Source organism: Haemaphysalis longicornis, unplaced genomic scaffold (assembly GCF_048455015.1).
Source record: "Haemaphysalis longicornis isolate Haplotype H1 unplaced genomic scaffold, Haemaphysalis longicornis Haplotype H1 scaffold_8, whole genome shotgun sequence".
NCBI classification, from domain to species: Eukaryota; Metazoa; Arthropoda; class Arachnida; order Ixodida; family Ixodidae; genus Haemaphysalis; species Haemaphysalis longicornis.
The window spans coordinates 102,252,385-102,264,426 of NW_027526445.1; the positions used below are offsets into that span (position 1 = coordinate 102,252,385).

The 12,042-nt window shown below is 44.8% G+C and overlaps 1 protein-coding gene across 1 annotated transcript in view; it reads left to right on the forward strand.

Moving 5' to 3' along the window:
* Positions 1-12,042, forward strand: part of LOC144148413 (uncharacterized) — a 69,214-nt gene that overhangs the window by 7,021 nt on the left and 50,151 nt on the right. The window contains exons 2-3 of the mRNA XM_077679948.1: positions 2,060-2,129; positions 4,435-4,564. Of these exons, the coding sequence (XP_077536074.1) occupies positions 4,544-4,564 (21 nt within the window). The 5' untranslated portion in view covers positions 2,060-2,129; positions 4,435-4,543. The remainder of the gene's footprint in view (positions 1-2,059; positions 2,130-4,434; positions 4,565-12,042) is intronic.

Below are 12,042 nucleotides of genomic sequence, written 5' to 3' on the forward strand. Positions count from 1 at the left end.
TTAGGTAAAACGTCTCTGTAGATGTGCTTTCTGAGTAGTGTGGATTCTAGAATGGTGTGGGTAATTGTGGTCAAGTGCGAAACCTATTTTTTGGGCTGGCGTAATACGGTTAATGTACACGTGCAACCACATGATTTCTCTTAGTACATGCACATGTGTTGGCACAAGATGCATTCGCCGAATTGGTATGCTTCTTCGCAGGGAGCCTGGGAGTGTATTATGGGATATTGATCGGCGACATTGACGGCTTCCATGGCAAAGTGTACGCTGTCAACGATAAGCAGGTCTACATCACTGAAATGCACCTCTCACCCGATGCCTTCGGTATGCGCCTGTGAGACAAGAAAGACGGTGGGATCGAGGGGTATCCTCCGAGCGTAAAGCGTCTAGATTCCTACGGGCGCAAACGACAGAATTATTATTCAAGGGGCTCGTACGAAAGTCGTCCGGCTTGCTAAAGTATGTCTGAGACACCATTCACAATCTACTGTCATGGAGATTGTGTATTGAGTATTGAGGAAACGGCTGCAATGCTCTCGAAGCATTGCCACCATGTGGGGTGGAGAAGTACAACCAGAGAAGCGGCTCACTGGCGAATTTGCATGCACGGATATTTGGCAAAGTATTGAGCTGTACTATGCACTAACATAGAAGTGATAGTCTTTAGTTAGGTGGGTAACTTCTGTCTACGTCTGCATGCACCTGATTCCATGCTAACTTTACACCAATTACGCTAAATTTACGAGTTTATTTATTGTAGTCTCTATTGCTCGTACTAGCAAGCACTCCCAAGTACCGAGCAGTGTAATACCTGTATCTTAGAAAAGAGCGGTGCATGATAAAGGCAAACTGCCGGGGATCACTTTTGGGGCCAAACCTATGTGCTTTACTAAGCACTTCCTAGGAAATCCTATGTTAGCCTAACGCTTTATGATAGGAAGAAAGTCACATGTGTAGTGGAAAAAAAATACTTTTCCAGGAAGAAGTGTACAATGGCCATGCATTTATTGGGGGAGAACTGACAAAGGGGTCGCAATGACTGAGAGACTACACTAAAAGAGCAGGAAGACAGCTCAATAGAGAGATGAAAGAAAATTCGATAGAAAAAATATTTGGTAGATCGTGGGACAGAAGAATTTTGAAGCCGATAGGACAGGCCTTTGGCATGCAATGGCCATAATAAGGTGGCTGCTGATGACAAAGATGATGGAATGTGTAGACGTATAACGTTATTAATCATGATAGTATTTATAGGGCTACTTAAACGCAGAAAGTTTGGTAGGTCTGTATGTCTGTCTGTCCGTGTGTGACTTCATTTAGCCACCCGGCCAAACTGAAACAGAAACTGCGCAATAGTCTTTTATACCCACAGCGAAATCTAAACGTCTAAGTCCGGTGTTAGTGTTCATAATTGTCAACATTGTGGAACAAGAAGAAGACATTATGGGAATTTAATGAAGCCAGTCAATACATGAGTGAAATGTGCAGTGTGCCTTTATTTAAAAAACACGAATGTTTGGTTTTTGCGATAACAAATAAAATACTATATCAACTGCACAAAAACATCACCTGATGTTGCCCTCGCTACCTGGCAGCAAATCAAAACATCTAACGGCAACTGCAACAAAAGGTTGCTCTAGATAGGTTTCACGTTCCGCTTGGTACGCTCATGTAGTTGGAAAACGTGGTACTATGAACGTTGTAGTTAGGTGCCTAAAATCACGCGCATGCCCGCCGTACGGCAGCGCTGGCATCGAGGCACCCGACATGGAGCAATGGAACGCGGAAACCTCTAGCATATTATCTTGAGAAGAACGTGATGGGAGAGTAACAGCATGAGAGGTGAGCGGGAAAGGGATGGGAGGCATTTACTTGCCAGCGTCGGCAGTCGACTATCGTCTTTCGTTGACATGTGCAAGTAAAGGAGTACATACGCAGCCAATTTATTTGGTCCTTCGAGCTTTCATTATTGTTCGTCTATTGCTGGTCGCCATCTTTTGCGGAAGCATTTTAATGTGGTAACGAAGGGTGATTCAATTTCATATTTTCGTATTTACAGCACGCTTCTGCGTTGGCAACGATGAAGCCCCCTCCTTGAAATCCACGAAAATTCCTGACGAGTACGGAAAGTGAGTAAGATGCCTGTCTGTGCCGATGACATCTAATTTGTGCACCAAAAATATTTTATAACATTCAGACAAATAGCCCCAGAATACATCTGCAAGGCCGTTGGTTATTTCATCCAAACAGTTTTTTTTTTCGGGAATGAATGTTAAAAAAAATCACTTCAAAACTGTGCTAGTAGCAGAATAATTGGATCTTTTTTCAAGGTGGCTGATTGTATATTCATTCGTTGTAACATCGTCTCAGAGATACAGGGGAGATTACGAGTGTCACTAACAAAGAAGACTATGCACAGATGTACTCTTTTACTTTAGTATTGCTTTAATGTCAGTCTCAAATGAATTTTGTTCGAACCGGCCCCACGCTGTATTACAGTCCTCGCATTTCCGCCCCCAGCATTCGTCTTCATTCAGAGACCTGCACGCTCTTCTTTTCTTCTTAATCTATATTTCCCTCAAACCCAATGATTTTAGAAGAAAAATATTTCTTCATATTAATTTCTACGGATACAGTACTAGCCGCATTCGACTGAAACGGGCCGAATCGTTTTTCTTTTCGCAGAAAAGACATGCTCCCTCGTTTAGGCTATACCATTCAAATTGGATGTATCCAAGTAGACAAATGTTCCCAATTTTTCCTTATATCCATGTTTTCGTTAGGTGCAGGTTTTGAGTTAGGGCTCACAGAAACGATGAAGAAAGGAAGGCAGAATGTTATACACCAGTGAAAGGGAGCTCACCTTTCAATGGATTTGTTTCACAGCAAGAAACTGCATGAGTTCCGCCCCTTACTTTCGCACAAGAATAGGCACCACGCGGCACTTCAAAGATGCAAGGTCAATTAGCTCCGTATTATCAAGCGTAACGTAAGTGTCACTTTTGCCCTTATACACTTTTCGGCGCAATAACGCGCTAAAAGCACCAAACTTTTTGCTAAAATGGTGCCCGTTCGCGAATTTGATGCTCTTTACCGCACTCAACATGGTTGAGAGAATGCTAGCTGGGATACTGTACCATGCGGCAACTTTATCCTTTGTTGACAGCGAAGACGGTATTTAAAATTGCGCGATTTTCTTCGAAAGACGCAACTGTTCATTTCATAGCAGCAGCACTCATCACCGACGAATTGGCACCACAAATAGAAGTGCAGACGTGCCACTGCACGCCGACATGACGGTCCAGCGCCTCAAAACCTAATTCTGGAACCGAAACCGCTCTAACAGGTGGAAACGCACGGTAGCTTGCGGAGAGGGCGTAAAAAAAGAACCCGAAGGGTGGCTACTCTTGCTAGCTGGTGTGGTGTCACGCTACACAAGAAAAGAAGAAGTGGCTGCCAGATTAGCCAAGGGATGGCGCCAGCCACTCCATTGAAAATCATGATCATCAGGACAAATTTCGTGTTTAGGATATCACATCTGTTTTCTTTGTTGCTGAATCCTTACGGTAGTGCTAGTATTTGGTAAATAAGTTCGTTTCTCCCGTCGATTTTTGATTAAAGTGCACAAAACAATGACTTATCACTGCAGCTCGACGACTTCATTACAGCACGGTCAACTGCCGCAACTTTTCGTTACCTAGAGGTTGCCAACACATGGGCTTGAATGTGGGTGGCAATGAGAAATTTAAAAACGACGTTAAATCAAGAAATTCATTATACAAAAGTTCGTTATATCCAGGTTTAAGTGTTGTCTTCTATAGGGGTATTTCGGGCTCAAATAACCTACTTTAACGTCCAAATGCAAAGTTATGCACTTCATGGCACTTCAGGTGCCATGCCTGCAAGCATCAGTATGATGCCATCTATGATCGGACTAAAAACCGGACTTTCGAAATATCGTGTTAACTAACGCTTTCGCCGCATATTTGCGGCTTGCGTATGGTTCCGTACTTGGTATGCGTGAACAACTAAAATATTTCGTACGTGGACATTCCCTGATATAAATTTGGTGGAATCATGTACATTTTACAAAAACAGGGCGAAAGCTTGGACAACGCGGTGCACTATCGCGTTAGCAGCTAAAACACACCACCTCCCCACCGCCACTTGAGACGTCGCCCACTCAGTTAATGGAACCTGGCGAATCGCGCTCTATTTGGGGCCTTTCACCTCGAGCGCCATTGTTGCTGTGGCGCTTTAACGCTTTTTATAACATACTACAAGAACTTTTTCTTAACTTGCCGCCATGCACAGCGCTGCTAAAAGATATATTTACGCATTTGTTTTTGCTGCTATAGTGCCCCATTCTTGACTCTGTTGGATAAGTTTAAAACTGAAAACGGCGCGCTAAATATATTTTTCTTTCCTTGGCAGTGATGGCAAGTTAAAAGAGTATGCAGACGCCCGTGTGTTGCTTACCCTTCCAAGCAAGATAACAGACTACACGTACATCGGAGTTTGCGGTCGCAAGTGCAGGAGCCTAATGGACCGCCATTGTGACTGGGTAAGACGATATTTGTTAACCTGATAACGAGTGTGTCGAACCAAAAAAAAAAAATACCGGTCCGGTTACGGTTCGGGTTCGGAAAATTCGTTTCTTTCCGGTTCAGTTTCAGTTCGATCAAATCCCAACCCGAACCGGTTCGCGAACCGGTTTGGGGAGTTAGATCATAACGAAGTGTTAAAAAAATGTTTAGCACTTTAAGACGACCATAGAAAGTAAATACAGATCCGGTGCATTCAATATACGGCTTTTCCTTGTAAAAAGCAAGCACTCAGGCCAGATATTAAAAACAGAAGAAGTAGTGAATATTTATCAGCTGCGTCCTTTCCCAGCCATCATATTATTGTAGGCACTGCTTAAAGCAACCACGAAGGGTCATGAATGTCTGGGCCACATACTTTCTCCCGCTGCTTTTTCTGTTGATGTTGTTGTAAGCGCAATCCTGTCTCTGGAATCGCCCACTGCCTCAAGGTTAAGCCGCTAGAGTTAGGACTGCGGTACCGGCGAGTCATCTCCGTGTATTAGACGAGGAAGCGTTTAAATACCAGCTGTGTACTCTTTTTTTATCGGTTGCAGCTTCAGGGGAAAAAACCCCAACCACGCAAATGCAATCTATTAAATTGATATTCCACAACCCAGGATAATCGGTTAGAAGCACTTTCTGGAGGCGGTCAGCAAAGATTTTCTTAAAAGTGAGCTTTAGTTACCCCAGAGTCGCTCATTGCTTTGATGACTGATATGTATGTTTTTATAGTTATCACGGATATGTGCGTCACCTTCAACGCGTCTCCGTTCAAACTGACCACCACCTTCGTTCTGTCCGCTACATTGCAGTAACTTATAACAGATCATCCGATAAGAAACTGAAGTGTGATTAGGCGCGTGAAGCCCGAGATAGAGCTGTTTCGGGAAGACGCTCTTTAATTTTCCGATGGCACTACTCTCCCTCCAAACCAGCAGCAGTATACAGAGTAGCGAGTTAGACTAGTCAGTAAAAGTGCATCTCGCAGCCCTGAAAGAGGCAACAGAAAGAACACGCCCAAGGCGTAAGCGCTGAGCAAACACTATAGTGCGGGACGAGCCTACGGGACAAAACGAAGTTCGGAAGGCTGGAAGAACCGGATGTACATTTTCTAGCAAAAGACGAAAGTGCGTGCGCCACACGTTAACAGTTTCCTCTGTTATATCTCTTACCATTTCTCGGTATGTCAAATAAAAAATAACGTTGCCCGCGCTACGAGTCACGAAAAACTTACTACAGGCAGTGCTGGTGATCGCTAATATCGGCCTGATGACACGTTTGGATATGTTAAAATTTAGAGAAAGCAAAGATTCTTAAAAGAGCGAATTCCATCTCTTTTTCGCTAACAGCATTGCTAAAGGCAAAAAAAGCGCCGATATTGTTTGTGTGCACGTTCGGCGCGGAATAACTTTTGTTTCATTTAACACCGGCTGACATGGCCTGTCTCCACAGGCGAAACAACCAAGGCGAAACACCCCATTGTTTTACCTTTGGGGACAGGCCATGTCAGCCGTTCTTGAATGAAACAAAAGTGCTTAGCACAAGCCGGGAACGAGTAGCCTGCGAGTTGGTAGAGGCCTTTTATATTCGTAAAAACCATGGAAATTGTGTGAGCGAGGCATCTCTTACGTTGAACGGAAGCGAGTTTTAATTTTTGAGCAGGATGGTGCATTGATAAGAAAAAAGAAAAAAAGACTGGCTGCTTTGTGCGCCGCTTGTGCAATACATGGCATATAGTAATGTTAGTTTTTTTCAGTAAAGCTAGTTGTGAGTCAGCGCCCGTCTTGTCCCTTCTTTATTCTGTAGTCTTTTATGAGTAGTTTCTTTACCATTGAAATGGTGCACCACCTAGCCCGGAAACACGCTGTTCCAAACGTAGGTGGTGTTGTCACTGACGGGAAGAGGAAAGTGCAAGAGCACTTGCGAAGTTAATGCGTTCGTGAAAGGGAAAATCCCCGAGCGGCATTGACCATGACTTATCAACAGGAAATGGCTGAACCGTTTCGCCGTGAACCGGTAACCGTTATTTCTTTTTTAGGTTCAGTTCCGGTTCGAGGGTTGGTCAAAAAATAACGGTTCGGTTCGGATTCAGTTCCGGTAAAATTACCGCTTCCGTTCCGGTTTTCGGTTGCCACAACACAGCACACCACGGTTCGTCCAAGTATAGATACCCAGGTGAAAATTTACGACTCATCGAACGTTTTAGTGCACTTTACATGGGCACAAAGGGATACATTGGTGCTTCTGCCATACGCGGGGGACAGAGATGTGGACTAAGACAGAGAAGCCTCAGAAACGGGGATTAGAGCGGAATTCGGGAATCCCAGAGGGGCACCTTGTGTTCAAGGTGACGGCAGTGGCGACAACGCCGACCCCGAGCTCTCGTAGGTTGGACCCACCCACGACCTAGGCTGTGCGTGGCTTTGCTGTGTCCGGGGAAAACGCAATACTGGTGGATGAGCTAAAGTGCGGGTTGTTCTGAACCTTCATGACCCCTTGGCAGAGGCGACATGCCACTTTGGCCCCCGCTTTCCGTAGACGGTGCCTTCCGTCGGTCCCAACCTGGGGGAATCAGCCAGTCGCCTTTTCCTGTCCTCTTCTCCATTTTTTTCTATTTTCTATTCTCTTTCCTAACCCTGCCCTGTCAACTTCTTTCTTCCTCATTTCTACATTTTTTCTCCAGGTTGCGCGGTTTAACCCTTCGTGAAGACATCGCCCTATATTCCGAGCATAGGGTTATAGCAGCAAAATAAAGTTAGCGTGCGGTGCAAAGCCGCGTTCCCTTTTTTGGCTCGGTGGTGGGCGACTGACCCCGCCTCCGAATATTGCTCATGTTATATGACTACGTTTTCCATCCCCCCATAGAACTGATCGGCCCTCAAAAAGGGGCCGCACTGTAGTACTGCAACCACAAAGACCAAGCACCAGTTTTGTAAAATTCCTATTAGTACATTCTACTGATGAGACCAAACCATTCACCAAACAGTCACTGTTTCTCATTTCCAAAAGCCCAGAGATAATTGTAGGCAAAGAATATGACGCCAAGAAGCTCGCATTCAGTGACCTTCTCGTTGAGGCAATGAGAAAAAATCAAAGCGAGAATCTGCTTACACAGAAGAAAACCCCTGACCTGTCATTCACCCTAAACCCACATCGCACGCTGAACACCATTAAAGGTGTTTTATCTGAGCAAGAGCTACTAAACGAGACCGAAGCTGACATTGTTCAGAGGCTGAAACGACGAAAGTGTAGTCGCTGTTCGAAGAATAACTATAGGAAGAGACGGAGAAGAAATCCCACAAAACACATCACCTTAACTTTTGCCACCACGACCCTACCTGAGATGGTGAAACCCCGCTTTCATTAGGTGCCAGGTGCGGCCATACATTCCGAACCGGAGACTGTGCCTCAAGTGCCAAAAGTACGGTCATTGCACTCAAGCAAGCCGGAGAAAGTTTGTATGCGCCAAGTGTGGCGAGACTGACCACTCTTCCGATAGTTGCCACAGCACTACAACCAAGTGTCCGAATTGCAGCCGTGCACAATTTGCATACTTGTGATCCTGTCCCGATTTCAAAAAAGCAAAGCAAATATTATATATTAAGATTACTTTGAACACGTGCTTTGTTGAAGCGCGCCGGAAAGACAGGTTGTTTTCGGCTGCCTCTTATGCAGATGCCGCCCGCCCGGGAATGGGGCGGCGTCTTGTTAGCACAGCGACGCAGTGAAGCCTTGCTCCTGCGCCGCCGTCTCTTCCCCCTACTAAGCGGCTATCGATCACTCCTGCAATTCCCGCAGAGGATCTGGCAACTGCTCCCCCTCCTGAGCTGCCTTTGGTAGCCCCAGTCGCCACAACGTCTGCGGATCCCAACAACGTCTGCGGATCCCAGTCGCCAACACAATCAAAAGCCATGCCGCGCCTCCTGTTTCATCATCCACCTCTGACATCCCTGATCGTGAGGTGAGCATGGATACTGGAGTTCCGGCTCCCTCCGCCACAACTGACGTGCCGGGACCCACACCACTAGTGCGTGCGGCGGGTCGAGGCACCAATCCTCTTGGTGCGCGCCCCAAAGAGCCCCACCCATCGGCTGCTCGCGAGGCGATGCTTGAAGCACTGGATGCTGTGCCGCCTCCTCCACCATCTGAGGTGCCCAGAGAGCGGCGCCTGTCTTTTGAGAGCCAGAGAAAACCGCCTAGGATTACATGCCCAGCACACAACAAATAACAAAAGAAAACACATATACACAAGTACTGATTTGTGAAATGAAATTTATGACTTACAGCATAGTACAATGATATTTCAGGGGCATGATAAAAAATGTGGATGACATTATTGAAATCCTATCAGACCGCAATCCACATATAATATGTCTTCAAGAAACTCACCTAAACTGGAAACAAACTTTCTTACACAGCGCACTGTTTTTCGTAAAGGCAGGGATGGCTGCACACACTCCTCTGGAGGTGTTGCAATAGTTGCGAAGAAGATAGTTGCATGCCATCAAGTAAACGTAGATACTAACCTTGGGGCCGTACTGTAAGAGCAATCATATTTGGTGAATTGACGACAGTTTGCTCTTTATTTGTCCCTCCGGGTTACCATCTCGGAGCTGGTTTGTTATAAAGTTTATTAAATCAGCTCCCACCCCTTTTCATACTAGCAGGTGATTTTATTGCACATCATCAGCTTTGGGGTTCTGCATGTGCAGATGCACGTGGTAGAGTCCTAGAAAAATTCTTGCTGTCATCAGGCACCTGCCGTTTTAACAAAAAACACCTGACGTATTACAGCACAACACACAAAACATACTCGGCTATGGATCTGGCAATGAACTCGCCTACTCTCTTCCCTTTAGTACAGTGTAGCGTAGATGCAAATCACTACGGCAGCGACTATTTCCCCGTTACATTAACTACAGCCTAAATCCCTTCAATTCTAAGACGCAGAAATCATTGCCGTGCAGAGGGTGCAGATTGGAAAAACTTTAAAGCAATATCGCAGCTATCGTATGCATCTATAGAAATTTAGGTATCGACGAAGGTGCGGATACGACTACTGCACACCTAATTGATGCTGCACAGTCCTCCATACCCCAAATATCCGGTAGAAACAAGACCAAACGAAGTCCTTGGTGGAATGACGAGGGCAAGATGGCCCGAAAAAAGCAAAACAAAGCGTGGGCGGACTTTAGAATGCACCCAAGAACTGAAAATATGGTTGCTTTTTAACGCGCAAAAGCAAAGGGTATGAAGATTAGACGTGCGGGCATAACTGGCAGTTGGCGGACATTAATTACATAAATTAACTCATACACTGACACACACAAATCTTGGAAGAGAATTAGCGCAATACAGGACGTAACTCTAACGCCCTTCCACTTGTGAGTACTGCTTGAGACACGCTTGAGGATCAAGCCAATGCTCTTGGTAAGCACATGAAGGGGTTTCGAGTTCGGCATACTGCACCACAGAATACTTACAGTACAAAACCATAATGGAATGGCAGCCGCTACGAAAGAAAACCGAATGGAGGGGCTACAACTGTCATTTCACTGAGCATGAGCTTGCTGTTGCACTTTCTACGTGTGGTAAAAGTGCCCCAGGGGCCACCAAATTACTTATGAAATGGTGCAACATGTCCATGAAGACACACAGGAGAAACGTGTATTCTTATTCAACAAAATAAGGCACACCGGACGTTTTTGTAAATCCTAGAAAGACATCATTGTTTGTCGTCTCCGTCTCGTCCTTGGTTTTTTTTTTTTCACTGTGTTGCTAATGAATTACCAATTAGGCCGGAACCCTCACGCTTTTAGGTTACATCATTGTTGTCCCAATCCTGAAAGAAGGAAAAGACACTTCTTGAGCAGGCAGCTACATGCCGATTTCATTAACGGGCTGCCTGTGTAAGCTTTTAGAAAAAAATGATAAACAGACGCCTAATTTATTTGTTAGGATTCAACGAAATTATAGATAGCCGTAACACTGGATTCCGGTCGGGAAGGTCCACAGCTGACAGTCTCCTGGTATTGGAAGCATAGATAAGAGATGCATTCGTACATAAATAGCACTGTGTTTCTTTTTTTTATCTAGAAAAATGTCTATGATACCGCATGGCGTTATGGTAATTTACTTGATCTCGCTGCGATTGGCATTTGCGACAATATGTTTAATATCATGGAGGATTACCCTACTGACAAAACATTTCGAGTACAGCTTGGCACTGTTTTATTACGAGTGTTCACCCAAGAAAATGGTGTTCCACAAGGAGGTGTTCGAGCAACACACTTCTGTTTTTAACATGAATTGTGTAAAGAAGGTTTTACCCCGCTCATTTTTTTTTATTCTGGCTACGTGGACTACGTGCAGATAAGTTTTAAGTCTTGCAAGAGTTCATTTGGGAGAGACAGGTCCAACAGGGTGGGAATAGTCTCTCGAGGAGGCCGGATCAAAACGGTTTTAAATTCATTGGAGACAAAACATCCTGCGTCCTCTTTTAAAAAGTACGGGGCATACGGCGAGATTCATTTGTCGCTCTGGACGGAAAACAAATTCGACTAAAAAAAGAGCAGACGTTCTTGGGAATTTTGGTGGATCACAAGTGAAGCTTCATACCCCCACATCAAAAGACTAAGAATAAAATGCCTGAAGGCACTTAACATTTTGAAGGTTCGCTCACGCCAGTAATTCGAGGCTGACCGAGCTCGCTTAATGAATACTTTCAATGGCCTTGTCAGATCTCGGCTTGACGAAGGCAGTATTACTTATCAATCAGCCCCAAATGCCGCTATTAAACTCCTTCACCCAGTGTAACACCTGGGCCTATAATTAGCGACGGGTGCTTTCCGCACAATCCCTATAGAAAGCCTGCATGTCCAATCTCATATGTCGTCACTTGAACATCAGCGTGCCTCCACAGCCTTGTTATATGCAGTTAAAACAACTTCACTCGTAAAGTACCCATCAGGCATCCTAATAAATGATACATCCACTGCAGGTATGTTTCTAAAACCACCCCCTCTAGCGCATCCTGATGTAATGTCCCTAACCTCTTTGACATACGACATAAAAATTTCATTTAAAGACACTAGGATAACCACCTTTACGGATGTCCGTGCACCATGAAAACGGTTTCCGGTTGCATGTGGCATGTCATTTGCTAACAGGCAAGAAAAAAGCTCCCTGTGCCTTAATACACAAACATGTTTAAGCCTTCAACGCAAATACTAATGCACAGAATTTTATACAGACGCATCTAAAACTCACTCTGCTGTTTCTTGTGTTTTTGTGGACCACATTACTCTGCCTCTAAGACACTGAATCCTAACACCAGCAAATTCAAAGGTGAAGGCTAATGTATTTTAATTGGAGTAGCACACATTATAACACTCCAAATACACCATTCAGTCACATATACAGATTCTTTGAGTGTAGTGACAGCCCTTTATTCTGC